Genomic DNA, 17,370 nt, shown 5'->3' with positions numbered 1-17,370 from the left:
TCTTCTGTATTGAGTTTACCATGATATGTTTATTTTCTGCTTGCAGTACAAATACAAACTAGCCTATGAACAGGCAAGAGGAAAGCATATTGGGTTCCGTAGCCTTGAAGATGATCCCAAGCTGGTGCACTTCATGAAGGTGGCTAAGATGCAGTCTGAGCGTGAATACAAAAAGGACTATGAGAAGTCAAAGACGAGATTCCACACCCCAGCTGATATGTTCAGTGTAGTGGCAGCCAAGAAAGCACAGGAAGTGGCTACCAATACAAACTACAAGCACCTGCTCCACCATTACAATGTTTTGCCTGATGCTATGAATCTTGAATTAGCCAAAAACATGATGCAGATACGGAGCGACGTAAGTGAAAGACTACAACCTTTGTGTTACCAATTAAGTGATATTTAGTTTATGAATAAATACCATAGGTTAAATCCTAGAGTTTTATAGATAAACTAGTGCAATTGTATATCAACATGTAGCAAGTATAAAAGAGCAGTCCATCAGTAATATGCACATTGTATTTCTTAGAATAATCTGAAATATTAAACTAAACTAGTTTATAAAGTATTTAGATGGGATCAGATGGCAAGTTTGCCCACTTTGTTTATATGCTTGTCACGTGTTTATAGCTTACAAGTCCCATTTGACTCAAGGAGTAATACTTGTGTGCAGCCCAAGCCAAGGAAAGCTTCACTAACAGAATCATCAGATATTCTCCAAGAAATTATCCTTTCATAATTAGGGGAACCAAAGTTGGGCCCTATTGTGTCTCAGAGGGATGTTTCCAATGTATAGTGTTACTTAGGGATACTCCCGAGGTGATGGAGCTTACACACTGTTTCTCAAGGCTTTGCCTAAAGACACAATCTAGTTCCTTTTATTGAGAGGGGCTGATCCTGCAGCCCCATTTGTGTATGCTGTAGCTTCACAGAAGTAATTGGGATTGGAATTGTATATGGAATGTGTAGGAATATAGGCCCACATTAGATCTGGGTGAACTATGGTTTCAATTTGAGTTGGGATATTAATGTGAACAAGAGGCCCAAAGCATGGAATAAAAAAGAATGAAACCATGAGGAAAATTAGTTGTTGTGTTAAACTTGTAGTGACCCTTCAAATGACCAGTAAAAAGCAACAGAGGGTCCTGTGGCACCTTTAAGACTAACAGAAGTATTGGGAGCATAAGCTTTCGTGGGTAAGAACCTCACTTCTTCAGATGCAAGTAATGGAAATCTCCAGAGGCAGGTATAAATCAGTATGGAGATAACGAGGTTAGTTCAGTCAGGGAGGGTGAGGTGCTCTGCTAGCAGTTGAGGTGTGAACACCAAGGGAGGAGAAACTGCTTCTGTAGTTGGATAGCCATTCACAGTCTTTGTTTAATCCTGATCTGATGGTGTCAAATTTGCAAATGAACTGGAGCTCAGCAGTTTCTCTTTGGAGTCTGGTCCTGAAGTTTTTTTGCTGTAAGATGGCTACCTTAACATCTGCTATTGTGTGGCCAGGGAGGTTGAAGTGTTCTCCTACAGGTTTTTGTATATTGCCATTCCTGATATCTGACTTGTGTCCATTTATCCTCTTGCGTAGTGACTGTCCAGTTTGGCCAATGTACATAGCAGAGGGGCACTGCTGGCACATGATGGCATATATAACATTGGTGGATGTGCAGGTGAATGAGCCGGTGATGTTGTAGCTGATCTGGTTAGGTCCTGTGATGGTGTTGCTGGTGTAGATATGTGGGCAGAGTTGGCATCGAGGTTTGTTGCATGGCTTGGTTCCTGAGTTAGAGTTGTTATGGTGCGGTGCGTGGTTGCTGGTGAGAATATGCTTAAGGTTGGCGGGTTGTCTGTGGGCGAGGACTGGCCTGCCTCCCAAGGTCTGTGAAAGTGAGGGATCATTGTCCAGGATGGGTTGTAGATCACTGATGATGCATTGGAGAGGTTTAAGCTGAGGACTGTAGGTGATGGCCAGTGGAGTTCTGTTGGTTTCTTTTTTGGGCCTGTCTTGTAGCAGGAGGCTTCTGGGTACACGTCTGGCTCTGTTGATTTGTTTCTTTATTTCCTTGTGTGGGTATTGTAGTTTTGAGAATGCTTGGTGAAGATCTTGTAGGTGTTGGTCTCTGTCTGAGGGGTTGGAGACAAGGGGTTGCTACAAGACCGGCCCAAAAAAGAAATCAACAGAACTCCACTGGCCATCACCTATCTTGATCAAATGCTTATAAATGTTTTGTTACTGTTTGGATGTAGTAAATTGCTTATTAGTTAGGCTTTTAGGAAAGTTTAGGGCAATTGTATAAATACCATTTGGTGTTTGGATTTAATACATGAATTTATGGTTAAATTAGTGTTGTGGCAATACCCTTCATAAATAATAATAATTCCAATAGAATGCAAGAATGGGCCTTAATAAAACACACAGCACTGCTGTAAAAGGATGTAAATTTTGGATACACAAAAATTATTCCATTGTATTCATTTAAATGTACATATGTTCAAAAACTCAAAGAAACACTAAACTTACAAAACAAGTAGAAGGGGACCCAGAATTTTTCATGCATCAGGCTGATTTATTTCCTTCTCCTTACAGAATCAATACAAAGCTGACTATGATGAATTCATGAAGGGTGTGGGATGGATGCCAGTAGGCTCTCTGGAAGCTGAGAAGAATAAGAAAGCTATGGAAATTATAAGTGAGAAGAAATATCGCCAGCACCCAGACAAACTGAAGTATTCCAGTCTGATGGACTCTATGAACATGGTTCTAGCTACAAATAATGCTAAAATCATGGACAAAGTATGAAAATATTTTGTCACAATTCAGTTATGCATGCAGTGATAAAAGACAAATGGGAGAGTCGTGTGAGCATTTCTTTTTGAAATGATCAGTTCTGGCCACAGATGAATATGCTGGATTCTCATTAACTTGATCCCCATAGGCCTTGACACAACCAAGGAAAAAGCTGGCCACAATATGCTAAGAAATTCCGAAGGGAGCAGATCTGAGGATTCCTTTTTGTTAGCAAACCATGCTCACTGCAAGAGGACACGTCAAATTTTCAAAAGCTCCAAAATGTCTTGGGAGCCCAAGTCCCAGTTCCAAAAGTACCTACATCAGTTTTGAAAATGAGACTTAGGCTCCTGAGTCACTTTGGCAGTTCTGAATATTTTACCTGAATTATGTTACTGTGATCAGAAGCCACTGTGTAATATGAACATACTTTGTAGTTACACTTTAACTTTTCATTGCTGATTCACCCGCTGAGCTGCCATCATCCATTTAATAGAAATCAGCTCAGTACTAGAATGCACTGTAACAGGGGTGGGACAAAATTAAATGGATCCTGGATCCACCAGTGTTTTAGGCCATTACAGAGGCTCTTAAACCCAGTTCCCTAAGATGAGCTCTTATCTACCTACTACTGAAATCTTGCCATTACTCTTAAGCTAGACAGCCAAGTCACCCTGCCTCCTGAAGGCAGACAGCGGACAGCAATGAGCTGCGTGCAGAGCTATTGCATAATACTCTGACACTGAATAGTTCTTTCTCTGGGTACAGAACCCGAGGATTCTGCTGGATTCTGTCACTAGATACGTTTGAACACATTTAGGAAGTTAATCTTTCCTAGATGCACCAGGTATGGTTAGTAACCGTCAAGCAGGTATGTACTATGGGACTGATTCTTCTCTTCACTTATATACCAGTGTAACTCCATTGACTCTAATGGAATTATTCTTTATTCACAATGTTGTAAGTGAGAAGAGGATCAGGTGTGTTTGGGGCATTTTTTTAGCATGTCAGCAAACTTTGTCAGGTCCCATCACACAGGAGCGTTTATAATCCTGTAGTGTTAGGAAACCTCAGACTCAAATTTCCCATGTTTTGCTTTATCCTGCAGAGAGAAAGTAACTAGACAGCTGCATTTTCAAAATAATTAAAAAGAAGTAACATTTTAAATTAAAGGCCAAGTTCTGTCCTTGGATTCATACACTATGATGTGCATACATTCTGGGGACTTATTTGGCCCTTATAAAAAAATAACTGTGATAATAATGTGCTATACTTGATTTCTTTGTTGACATCTTTTTTATTCGCCCTTCCAGCACCTGTACACACAAGCATGGGAAGCAGACAAGACAAAAGTTCACATCATGCCAGATATTCCAGAGATTGCTTTGGCAAAAGCAAATGCATATAACATAAGTGAAGTAAGTACTGCTACTCAGACTGATTAGTTGGCACTATCTTGCAGTTACCTAGTTTTAGGAATAATTAAAATGACAGTACTGTAGAACCTCATTTATTCACCCTTCACTAATCCATAGTAATTTGCACTCAGCAAAGATTTCATAGCAGAAGCTGTAATGAGTTGCCACAGTAAAAAACAAAATATACTGCAGAATATTTATGGGTACATTATGAAATATTAACATAAATAATTAAAATGGGATTTGTAATTGTTAAAATAATAGTTTGGGTATCTTTGATTTTTTTTATTGTTGTTTTTCCTCCCTAATTTATAAAATTTAGTCCATAATCCACAACAGTCTCCATTTTTCATGCAAATTAGTGTGCCTCTGCTGTATGTAATAGACAAAGTGGGCCAGTTTCAACCTCTGATATCTAAATTTCACTGCTAAAATCTGCACATGTAAAATGAGGAATGGCATGTATAGATACCATCTTGCAATGCTGTATCCATCTGTTGTCTCTTGCTTTATACTTCGATTGTAAGCTCTTTGGGCAAGGGCCGTCTTTTTGTTCTGTGTTTGCACATCATCTGGCACAAAGGGATCCTGGTTCATTATTGGGGCTCCCAGGCAGTATGGTAATCTAAATAAATAAATAATGTGCACAAAAGTAGATATTTTTTATTGCATTTTTGAAATGGTGGCCTCTTCCTTATGGATACAATTTGCGCCTTCTAAATTTTCACCAATATTTTTGCACTTGAAGAAACAAATCAGGGTCTTTTGCCCTTCTAGTTACCTAGCTGCAGGTGCAAATCAGAGAGTTAGAGATGCAAATACTCTGCGCTTAATTTTGAAATATTGCCCCGTTGTGTGCCTGAATGCCTTAAGACACTTGTTGTATGAGTGTTAAATATATGAGGATAGAGCAGTGCTACTGAAAAGTTCTTGTTTCAAATGATCACATATATGGCATAGTTTATTCTGTTTTTATATGCATTAGTGCATTTTAAAAAAGGAATATTCTCTCTCTTTTTTTTTTTTTTCCAATTTACAGAAAATGTACAAGCATTCCTTGGAAGAGTCTAAAAGGAAAGGGTATGACCTCAGAGCTGATGCTATCTCCATTAAAGCTGCCAAAGCTTCCAGAGACATTGCTAGTGATGTGAGTTTTTAAAAGAGGAAACTATCTATTGTCAAATATTATGAAGCATTCATTTATCGACTTGATTCCATTTTGGATGCTTTTATTTTCTATATTGTTTATAAATGTGTTTAATAAGTATAGCTTTTGTGACATTAAATTGGCTCACAGTGATCAAAGAGCAATTACTTCATTAGGAAGATAGGGAGATACATAAGGAGTGATTCTAGAATGGCTCTCATTTAGAAAACCAATTTTACCTGTATAGTACGAGTCGTTTGTCAAAGTGACTTTGCTGGAGCACTTTTTAAAGGTGATGTATATAGTAGCTGCGTGCTTTAGTTTAGATATATACGTGTTACTCCTTAATTGCTGCATTATGGAGTTCAGATGTTAACCTCACCAATATTTGAATGGAACAAAGGGCACTTTGTAATAAATTATGTTTGCTGCTAATACTACAATGGTAGGACCTGATTACTCAGCTTGTACTCCGTCTCTGTTTAGGTGACATTTGCACTGAAGTCAGGGGGGCAAATCCTGCACAGAAAACCAGTACAGAGTTTCACTGTGCAAAGGTGGGATGGGAGAACAGAACTCAGGGTCCACACTGAGGTTCCCTGAATACCAGTGTTCAGGCTTTGGGTGTAGCAAGGACAAAACTAGCCTATAGAAGGGGGGAAGGGGAAGGCTGAAGGAGCTGATGCTGTGTTGATCCTCAAGATCTTCCCCACAGCAGCCTCAGAGTTACAATAGACACTGCAGAATGGATCTGCAGCTGCTTCATAGCCTGGGAGAAGGTTTCCTCCCTCCCAAGCCCTCTCCAAGGAGCTCAGCAGTGCAGCTCAGAGCCTGATACTGGGTCTGTGCACTCTGCTGACCAGGATTTAGGCCAATGGGAGTGTTGCTTGAGTATGGACTTAGTTCGGGTTTAAGGTTTTAATCCATTACACTGTTATTAAGAAAACAAAACTCAGAAACAGTGAGAAGCAGCTTCTAAGTTTAAAAACAATTGTTCAGTCTTAGAACTAAACATAACCACAGAGGTCATTTGATCTTCAAACTTGGGCCAAACTCCAGACCTGAGCTCAAAGTGTTAGTAAAATAAAATCCAAACATTTTTCAAAGGGATGCCTCCTGCAAATTGGGACTTCTTTAGTTTCTTATCAGTCTCTCAATCTTCTCAAAGTATGTGATGCCATGACAGTGAGATTCAATAACAGCTGCTCTCAGAGGCTACATGAGGCACTGCAGGGAGAATGGCATTATGAAGAAACTTTCCTTTTCATGAAAAAGATTTTTAGGACAATTCTTTTAAAAATGTCCCTCATAAAGATCAAAGAGGTAGGACCCCTGAGTTTTTTCAAGGGTTAGCATCAGGTTAAGTAGAAAAAGCTACTGGTGCTGTGTTTGCCACAGTGATTTTTAAATAGCGTATTTCTAATAGACATGGATTTTTCTCAGAGGAAAGGTTGCTTAATTGTTTTCTCAATTTGATTTGTTATAGGCAAGGTGGTTTTAAGGCCTTTTGTTCTGTTTTCTTCACAGTACAAATACAAATTAGGTTATGAAATGGATAAGGGGAAACTTGTAGGCTTCCGCAGCCTCCAGGATGATCCCAAACTAGTCCATTTTATGCAAGTGGCTAAGATGCAGTCTGATCGTGAGTACAGGAAAGCCTATGAGACCAGCAAGACCAGTTACCATACACCTGCTGATACATTAAGTATCAGAGCAGCGAAGGAGGCACAAGGTAATATAACCAACACTAACTACAAACACCTGCTGCACAAATATATCCTCCTACCAGATGCAGTTAATGTGGAACTGACCAGAAACATGAATCGGATTCAAAGTAATGTAAGTTACTGTTTTTTGTTCTGATTTGGCCACTGCCTATACTACTTTTTCAGTTGTGTGTGAAGATTTTTTTTTTTTTTAAACAAGAGAATTTTTCTGTTGCTGAAGTTTGTAAAATGTGTTTTTCCTTTTTGTCATCTGTATTACAGAATAAGTACAAAGAGGAGTACAATGAATGGTACAAAGGACTTGGTTGGAGCCCTGCTGGTTCTCTGGACGTGGAGAAATCTAAGAAAGCCACAGAAATTGCAAGTGACAGGAATTACCGCCAGCACCCAAGCCTTTTCCCCTTCACAAAACAGAGTGACTCCATGGACATGGTGCTAGCAAAACACAATGCAGATGTGATAAATCAGGTGAGTGGATACAGTGAAAATTGTGTATGTAAACGATCCCTGTGTAATTCAGTATCACTGCCTTTCTCCAACATTGCTTAAAACACATGCTTCCCTGGCAAACTTGCTTTGCCAAGATAATTTCTTTTTAACGTGTGAGAGAACCAGCCATTTACAGATTTCTTTTACCAGATCCAAGCACCCAATTACTGGCTAAATAGTTCCTTCTCCCATTTTTCTCTGGGTTAGACCATGCCATTGTTACTTGTACAGTCTCAGTTATTCTCACTGGCATGATATAAATGTTAATTTCTAATTCTGGGGTGCGGGAGGGGAACTATAAGCTTCCATAACAGCATTAAGTATCAGGGTCTCATCCTGCCCTCTTTACTAAGGAGAAACACTGGCTTTAAACAAATGACTGTGGAACAGGCTGATAGTCATTGCTAGAAATGCTCACTAAGGGCCTGATGAATTGACCTCAGTGGGAGTAAGATTGGATCCTAATTCACTTGAATCATGGATTAAGTCACTAAAAATAAATACAATCAGCATCTCTCTCTCTCTCTCTCTCTGTCCATAAACAAAGTACACACGGAGAGATCTATCTATCATTCATATTAGCATATCTGGTACTCTTTTTTTCCTGTAGCATATGTACACTCAAGCTTGGGAGAAGGATAAACTTCAGCTTCATGTGATGCCAGATACACCTGATATTCTACAGGCCAGACAGAACATGGTAAATTACAGTCAGGTAAAGAGTTTTAAAATACTTTAGACTGTAGTTCATTTTTGAATATATTAGTTCTGTTTTCCTCAATGAAAGGTGTCCTGTTATTTAAGAGTAAATATTTGTTATGAACTAGAGGGAAATGAAAAATAGATGGGACTTCGACTCCTATGTCACTTAGGAGCTTCTGAAAATTTAATCCTAAACTCTTGCTAAACATAAATATTAGCCCTGTTCAGCAAGGTGAACTCAGAAAAAGGCTTAGTGCATTCTTTATACCTCCCACAGAGATGTACAGGGTCCTTCATGGCCTCAGTCAGAGTAGGTTACAAATTCCTTGTTATAAAATTCCAAACCCACTATGTGCAGGTTTCTCAACCAATCATCATGGACCCACTGGGCACTGTGATGTCCTGTCGCTTTAAATGTTTGAGCACTCCTCTGTGCAAAACCTCACCTTCATGTTGATTTCAGTTTTGGTGCCAGCACAATGAAGACGCCACAGCAAACAGCTGTGTTTCCATCAGCTCCCTTTGTGTCTGTTTGTCTGTCTCCCTCTCTGCTGGGTTCAAATATAACATACTGGCAATGAGGAATTTATATTTCATGAATATCCTCTGTTCCCACTGCCTGAAGAGGAAGAAATAGCAGATAATAATATGTATAAAAGGGGGAAAGTTCACCTCTAGGCACCAGGTGACAGACTGCTGCTTTTTGCTGCTGGGACAGTGTGAGCCAGCTAGCTAGAGAGGGGAAAGTAGGCAAATAAAGATAGAACAAAGGATCTGGGTCGCAGTTACTGCTGGAGCTGTCCAAACAGAACAGTGAGGGGAATGTAAGCAGCCATCTTGGCTGACTACTGGAAGAAGGCAGCATGTGAGATAGCTTTAGCCTTCACTGAGAGTCTTCAGCCAGCAGAGGGAGCTGAAAGGAAGAATTCTGCATTCTACAGTATAAGCACACAGCCAGCAAAGGGAAATCAAGGGCAGATAGTGCACAGTTTAAAAAAGGGGGAATTTCACTGTGGCAGAGATGATGTCCAGGAGGCGTGAAGTGCAACAGCAGAGCAGAGTAAAATGGCAACTTTTCCGGGCAATGTTGATGAGTCTGATGAAAACCACAAATCATGAATGTACCTTGAATGTTTTGAGCAATTTATTGCTGGCAACACCATTCCAGACAGACAAATGGTTTCAGACTTGCTGACAGTGATGGGTCCAAAGGCATATAGACTGCTGCGTGACCTGTTGTGTCCAATTGTGCCTGGAACTTCCACATATGCTGCAATTACTGCAGCAATACAGGAACACTTTTCTCCTATCCCATTGATGATAGCAGAATAATACCAGTTCCATCAGTGACCTCAGGGAAGTGGAGAATTGGGAGCACAGTTTGTTGCTGCTCTAAGGAAGTTGTTAGGGTATTGTCAGTTTGATGCCCTGTGTGACCAGTTTGTCTCTGGATTATGTAATGACGAGATCCAGAAAAAGTTAGTGTCTGGGTCAGTGCTTACCTTCAAGATGGCTGTTGAAGTAGCTATTGTCATGGAAACTGCAGAGAAGGATTCTCTGGACTTTAATGTGAACCAAGATGATCACATCCTGCATTGGCAAGACAAAGGACCATGGGAACATAAGAAATTTCCATGTGGCCATTGTGCACAAACTACGCATGCTGAGAAGGATTGCTGGACATGCCAGGTTACCTGCAGGAAGTGCCAGAAGAAAGGACAAATTGCCATGGCCTGTTGCACAGTTCAATGACTAGCAATCCAGAGTAACCATCGATCTAAGAAGACATCTATGAAGATTGAACTTCAGAAAGAACGGAAGTCGGAAATTCATAATGTGGATAAAGACAAGAGTTCTAATGACACTGATCAAGACCTAGCCCTACACATGTTATCAGAAGTTGGAGTAAAAAATGGCATCTTGGTTACTCCCTTGATTTAAGGTTTTCCTGCAAGAATGGAACTTGATACTGGAGCTGCCATCTCACTGATTTCTGCATCTACCTATCACCAGATATTGTCACAAGCGCCTCTGGAAGAAACCTCCATGGTTTTGAAGCATTGTTTTGGAGAAAAGTTAGTAACAGAAGGGATATTCCGGGTGCCAGTTCAACTAGATGGACAATCAGTTGTTTCACTCTTGTATGTAATCAAAGGAAAGTTATCACCATTATTTGGCAGATCTTGGCTTGAGACGCTCAAGGAGAATAGGACCGAGATCATGGTGACCATGAAAGCACCTCAAAGTCTTCTAGAAATACTGGACAGACACTCCAAAGTCTTTGAACAAGAACTTGGACAGATGAGCAATGTGTCAGTGAAGCTCAGTATTAAGTCTGATAGACAGCCAAAATATTGCAAGCCCAGAGTTGTGCCTTATACTCTGAAGCCTCTAGTAGAAGCTGATATGGACCATTTAGTGAACACTGGAGTCTTATCACAGATTTCACATGGTGAGTTGGCTACACCCATCATACAAGTAATCAAGAGAATGGCTCATTTCCAGATTTGTGGCGTTTGTGATGCTGAATCCAGTTTCATGTTTAGACCAGTCCACTAACTCGTATTGGAGATTTGTTTGCTACTCTTAGTGAAGGACTGTGTTTCAGTAAATTGGATTTGCTCAATGCATACCTACAAATAGAGATTGATCCCACATCTCACAAATATCTCACAATCAACATGCAAAAAGGCTTATTTTGTTGTAACAGATTGCCTTTCAGTATCACATAGGCACTTGTCCTGTCCCAGAAAGCTATGGATGAGATTCTGAAGGGACTGAACAAAGTTCAGTGCTGTTTGGATGACATCCTTGTTACATGAAAGGATCCAGAGGATCATCTTCAAAATTTGGATGTTGTCTTGCAGTGTTTGGAAGGCCATGGACTGAGAGTATGTCAAGACAAATGTGAGTTTTCAAACCTTCAGTTGAATACCTTGCACATGCAATTGATACCACAGGCTTAAGGAATCACCAGAGAAAAAGAAGGTGGTTCTTCACGCACCACTCCAGAGAATGTGTCACAGTTACATTCATTCTTAGGGCTGCTTAACTACTAATCTGGTGACAGTATTGGCACCTTTACATGAAGTGTTACAAGCGAAGAAAAAATGGAAGTAGACTGTGTGTGTGTGTGTGTGTGTGTGTGTGTGTGTGTGTGTGTGTGTGTGTGTTTTTAAGGAAGCTAAGAAACTTGACATCAGCCGAAGTTCTTACTCACTTTGATGCCTTACTACTATTGCAATTGGCTTGTAATGCTTCACCATCTGAGTGTATGAGCTCTTTCCCCATATTTTTCCTGATGGCATGGAGAAAACAATTGCCTTTGCTTCACGAATGCTTACTATGCTTGAGAAGAACTATGTACAAATAGAGCAAGAAGCTCTAAGCATTATCTTCAGAATTCGGAAGTTCCATATCTATCTGTATGGTAGATATTTTACCTTGCTGATGGATCATCTCCTGTCACTTTCAATTTTTGCACCTAAACCATGGAATTCTATTATTAATTGCTGCTCGGATACAATGGTGGTCATTGCTACTTTCAGCTCATTCCTATACTATTCAGTTCTGTAAAGGGACTCAACACGGCAATGCTGATGGGCTGCCATGCCCAAGCTCCCATTAGCCCAAAGAAATGTCAGATGAAATGTTTTATCTCAATTTGATGGAGAGGTTACTCATCACTAGCACCGATATCAACACAAAAACCGCTAAGGATGATGTGCTTTTTCTTGTGAAGGGAATGGTATTACAAGGTACAGTGTTAGATCATAAGAATCCCCAGTTTACGTCACATCAGCGTGTTTTATATCTAAATCACAATTGCATCTTATGCAGAATAAGAGTGATCATTCCGGAATCACTTCACTCTCTGGTTTTTGTGATGGTCATTTTGGCATTGTGTGAGTGAAGGCCATAGACTGGAGTCATGTTTGATGACAAAGATATTGAGAGGAAAGAGAAGTGCTATAGTACGTGTCAGTAAATTCAGCATGATCCTGGCCCAGCTCATTTACACCTTTGGTTGGGGCCTCAGACTCATTGGACACATATTTGCATGGACTTTGCCCGACCTTTAGTCGTAATCAGTGTGTATTCAAAGTGGCCAGAGATTTTAGAATGATTTCTACTACAGCTACCAAACCCATTGGACATCTCTGGATGTTTAGCCAATTTGGCTTACTAGAAGTGTTGGTGAGTGACAACAGACTTCAATTTTGCTCTGAAGAATTTCAGAGGTTCCTAGCTTCAAGTGGAATTCAGCACATATGTTCTGCTCCATACCATCCTGCTACAAATGGACTTGCAGAATGCTTTTACAGTCATGTGAGGCCTGCTTAAGAGCTAACAAGTCTATTTTGAGTCATCAGCAGAAACTGGATAATTTCTTGCTTGTCTACAGGAACACAACACGTGTTACTACCCAGGAGTCATCTGCAACTCTTCTCTTGAAGTGATCTTTGTGTACCTGTTGGGACCTGCTACATCCTGATGTTGCCTCCTCTGTAGCCAAATCCCAATCTATGCAAATTGATTAATGATGTGAGACTCATCATCATTTTTTTTCAAGTAGGAGACTCAGTGTAGACTCGCAACTACAGTTGTGGAGTGAAATGGGTACCTGGAGAACTTGTAAAATGCACAGGACTTGTTTTGTGTGTGGTAGAACTGGTGGTATTTTATGGAAATGACATATGGATCAGTTGCAGTCTTGACAAGTATTGGAGTTGGGAGATGTTCCAGTAGGACTTTCTGTTCCTCCTTTCAAACGTCCTTCCATTACAACTCCTAATGTCAACAGTTTGGTGGAAGAAACTTTGGTACCAGATCCAGTTGATTCCTTACCCCGAACTGTTCCTGTTGTGAAGGGCACTGCCACACCATTGTCACCATATTATCCCAGAGAGTGCAAAAACCAGTTGTATGCCTGAATTTATTTATTGTTTAGTTAGTGAGTTGTTATTCCAGGGCAGAATAATCCCTTGCAATTTGAGAGTCTGTGGTAGTCCACCCGCACTATTTAGGTTATATAGTGTTTCATGTTAGCCATGTAAACGATGATGTATATAAATTTGGGAAGTTTTTTAAAGGAGGGTGGAGAATGAGATGGTCTGCCTCTTCTAATGTTTAGCATTCCCAGTGCAAAGCCTCACCTTCGTGTTGGTTTCAGTTTTACTGCCAGAACAATAAAGTCTCCATAGCAGACAGCTGTGTTTCTATCAGCTCCCTTTGTGTCTGTCTCTCTCCTTCTCTGCTGAGTCCAAATATAACAGGCACATAGAATATGAAGCATTTACAGTCGTTTCCACCTTTCTTTCTGACTGTCTTTCTTAATTTTCCTTCTAAATATAGGAGAGTGACAGTCTGTGCTAGAGATTTTTCGTAAACGACTTAGTTTTTGCTTTCCGTGGATAGTTAGAGGCAGGTCTATTAACTCCAAGTGCCAAGTGTTTAAACTACATGTGCATAGTTCAACTGGATTGCATTTTTTTAGAGCTACAGTACATCCTTATTAATAGGAAATTTGCAAATCTATACCCAATATTAGTAGTTCCTTCAGTTCCACTCCAGTGGCCAAACTTTCCAGCAAAGTATTAGTGAGTGAGGAAGGTTGAGCTGGTGTTCAGGGCATTAGACTAGAAGTTGGGAAGCCTGGGTTCAAATCTCTGCCCCACCACGGACTTTCTGTGTGGTTTTGGACATATGAATTAGCCTGTCCACCTCATTTCCCTCTATGTAAAATGGGGATAATAGCACTTTCCTACCTTACAGGGGTGTTGTGAAGATAAATACATTAAAGATTTTGAGGCATTATGGTACTGGGGACTATAGAAGTATGCAAAATAGAGAACGAAGTCTCACGTTACTAAGGCTTCTTGGACCTGATCCTCAGCTGGTGCAAATCAGCATGTGTTCTCTGAGATGGAGCTCCACACGACAGTGGACATCAGCTGAGGATGTTGGCCCTGTTAGTTTTTACAAATTATCCAACAATATAGAACATACTTGTGTGTTATGAAGCATTAGCATAAATAATCAAAACTAAACTGAACAAAGGATATTTGGGGTGTCTCATCCTTGCTTTTGGACTGTTTCATTCTCAGGGTGCATCCAGTGCTGCTAGCCTCGCAAAGAAAGAACTAACTGAACTCTGATTTTTAACCTGGTATGATAGATGGGGATCAAATTCTTTCCTGCTGTAATGCCATTTGCTTTGGTGGAGTGACAAAGGGAATGAATTCATCCCTAAATATTAATTATTCCTTATGTAAGAACAAGCATTGCAAACAGATTATTTGTAATCTAGTAAGCACTTGTGAAAAAAAAACCTATAATGTATTAAAGACACAATCCCTAATACTGCCCCTAAAGTGTCAAATCTTGAAGTTCTTACCAGAGGGTCTATTGTAGGTTTAGCCACAGCCTTGCATTAGACAGTGCAGATCACATTGCCCCAGTGAAAGTATCAGTAACTATAGTAAAACAATGTTTCCAAATGCTCCCCAGCACACAGAGGGTGCAGTGTATGCTGTCCTGCATATCTGGCCTGCTCTGCTCGTAGGGAAAGGGTAATGAACAAAGAGTAGCCTGCTCCCTGAATGGGATTCTTTGTGCTCTCACTTTTTGCATCCATGCAGGGCTCAGCCACAACCTGGCCCTCAATTTTCACACACACTTTTCTCAGGCAAAATTTTTGCCTGAGTAAGTGCTGAGTTAAAATGGAGCGTAGTATTCCGGATTTGGATTCCATGTTTATGCAATGGGCCAGCGTATTAAAACACGTGTTCTATTTGTATTGTTTTTACAAAGATGCAAGGGGAGTTTTGGAAAAAACTATCTGTTTTCAATTTTAGAAACTGTACAAACATGGATGGGAAGAAATGTTAAAGAAAGGCTATGACCTCACACCTGAAGCCATTTCAGTGAAAGCAGCCAAAGCTTCGAGGGACATTGCAAGTGATGTAAGTGACATTTTCAATTCGATCTGTGATGAATTTTATGCACTCAGTCACAGTCTAATAAACCTCATTGGGCCAGGTCCATCCCTGTGCTACAAAGGTGTGCTGGAAGGGATAGAGAGCTAAGAGAGCTTTTCCTCCCTGTTTCAAAGTAGCAGCCGTGTTAGTCTGTATCCGCAAAAAGAACAGGAGTACTTGTGGCACCTTAGAGACTAACAAATTTATTTCAGCATAAGCTTTCATGGGCTACAGCTCACTCTATGCATCTGAAGAAGTGAGCTGTAGCCCACAAAAGCTTATGCTGAAATAAATTTGTTAGTCTCTAAGGTGCCACAAGTACTCCTGTTCTTTTTCCTCCCTGTGTAATCAGTGGGACAGACTCTCTTAGCATTGACAAGAGAGTAGGAGAGAGATTGCTCTCACATCATTGCACCATGACCCCAAGCTTGCCGTCTGCCTTCTATGTGGCATGGGAGCAGCCTGTACTACCCAGAGCTACCTCCTCTATGTTTTTAGAGCAGCAGCAAATTTTGACCCACTAACTCCTCCCACCGCCCTGAGTCAATCTACCATGCAGCTGTAGAACAGGTCTCAGGGCAGACACATGCCCAGCACTGCTCCACATCCCAACCTTGTGTATAAGGACAGGTGTTTGCTAATTTTTAGGGAAATGTTCTGGATAGTCAGGACCCTACATTTTCCAATGCTGACTTTTATCCCTTGAGACACTGGATTATGTCTCTGCCTGGGAGTAAGAGGAAGCGGTCTCTCCAGATTGTAGTTAGTTGGTAATTTGTGCAGTGGAGGAGACATTCTGAGAGATGTGCAGCCTGCTCTTCCTACGGAGTCCAAAGGCTCAATTCCTTCAGCAGCAAAGGCATTCCTAGAACACTAACATCAAGCAAAGTTATGCACATACATCAAGAGAATATTAGACCCCTAAGTGTGAAACCATAATGATCTGCTCAGCTTCTAGCATCCAAGAGAGCAAGAAGTTCAAGTTTGCTTGTGAGTCTAACTGCCACCATACATGGCGTGCTGGTGAATGTATCTGATAAACTGTTATTTCCCCATTTTCTCATTCTTGCCTTAATTTGAGTACCACAATCTTTATGATTTTAGTACAAGTATAAAGAAGGTTACCGCAAGCAGCTGGGACATCACATTGGATTCCGCAGCCTACAGGATGATCCCAAACTTGTGTTGTCCATGAATGTAGCCAAGATGCAGAGTGAGAGGGAGTACAAGAAAGATTTTGAGAAGTGGAAGACCAAGTTTAACATGCCTGTGGATATGTTGGGCATCCTACTGGCTAAGAAATGTCAGTCGTTGGTTAGTGATGTAGACTACAGACGGATCCTACACCAGTGGACTAGTTTGCCAGACCAGACTAGCGTCATCCAAGCTAAGAAAGTATATGAACTACAGAGTGATGTAAGTTTCCTTTTTACTTGATATATTTCTTTTATATTTATGAAAGATATGTTCATTATTGAAGAGAATCTGGTGTCCCTGTAGAGCAGAAATGACATTTCCTCTTGTAGTTCCAGCAAGACAGATCATAGCTAAACAAGCTCTATTAATTGCCAGTTAATCTTTTAACGTAGTTCATTGATGCAGACAAGCGAATGACTTTCCCTGATTTGTTTGGTTCCTTAACAGAATGTATATAAGTCAGATCTTCAGTGGCTTAAAGGCCTGGGATGGATCCCCTCTGGCTCTTTGGAGGCAGAAAAGAACAAGAAAGCTTCAGAAATCCTGAGTGAGAAGAAATACCGCCAGCCACCAGACACTGTTAAATTCACAAGTATCCCTGATGCCATGGACATAGTTTTGGCAAAGTCTAATGCCAAAAATAGGAGTGATGTAAGTTTCTGAAGGCTGAACATTTAATTGAACAGATAAATTAACTTGTAATTTATTTCAACCTCTTATATAATGCTAAAATTAATATAATTTGAGTTAACAGTGACTAATATGTCTTTAAAAAATAAATTTTCAAATTGTTGGTCATAGTTGTCTGTTTAGCAAAATGTCAGATGTCTGTGATTTTTGGTCCATTTGGCATCTTGAGTTCAGCTGTCAAGAAGTCCCAAATGTGATTCAGGAGATTATCGTGGCTTATCTACAGAATTTATTC

General features: G+C 40.4%; 1 protein-coding gene across 1 annotated transcript in view; it reads left to right on the top strand.

The window, feature by feature from the left end:
• Positions 1-17,370, top strand: part of NEB (nebulin) — a 201,774-nt gene that overhangs the window by 44,697 nt on the left and 139,707 nt on the right. The window contains exons 36-45 of the mRNA XM_065413682.1: positions 47-358; positions 2,585-2,791; positions 4,099-4,203; positions 5,243-5,350; positions 6,878-7,189; positions 7,339-7,545; positions 8,177-8,281; positions 15,126-15,233; positions 16,353-16,664; positions 16,893-17,096. Of these exons, the coding sequence (XP_065269754.1) occupies positions 47-358; positions 2,585-2,791; positions 4,099-4,203; positions 5,243-5,350; positions 6,878-7,189; positions 7,339-7,545; positions 8,177-8,281; positions 15,126-15,233; positions 16,353-16,664; positions 16,893-17,096 (1,980 nt within the window). The remainder of the gene's footprint in view (positions 1-46; positions 359-2,584; positions 2,792-4,098; positions 4,204-5,242; positions 5,351-6,877; positions 7,190-7,338; positions 7,546-8,176; positions 8,282-15,125; positions 15,234-16,352; positions 16,665-16,892; positions 17,097-17,370) is intronic.

This window comes from Emys orbicularis, chromosome 11, assembly GCF_028017835.1.
Source record: "Emys orbicularis isolate rEmyOrb1 chromosome 11, rEmyOrb1.hap1, whole genome shotgun sequence".
Taxonomy (NCBI): domain Eukaryota; kingdom Metazoa; phylum Chordata; order Testudines; family Emydidae; genus Emys; species Emys orbicularis.
Note: the sequence above shows the minus strand (reverse complement) of the source record. Positions and strands in the feature narration are given on the sequence as shown.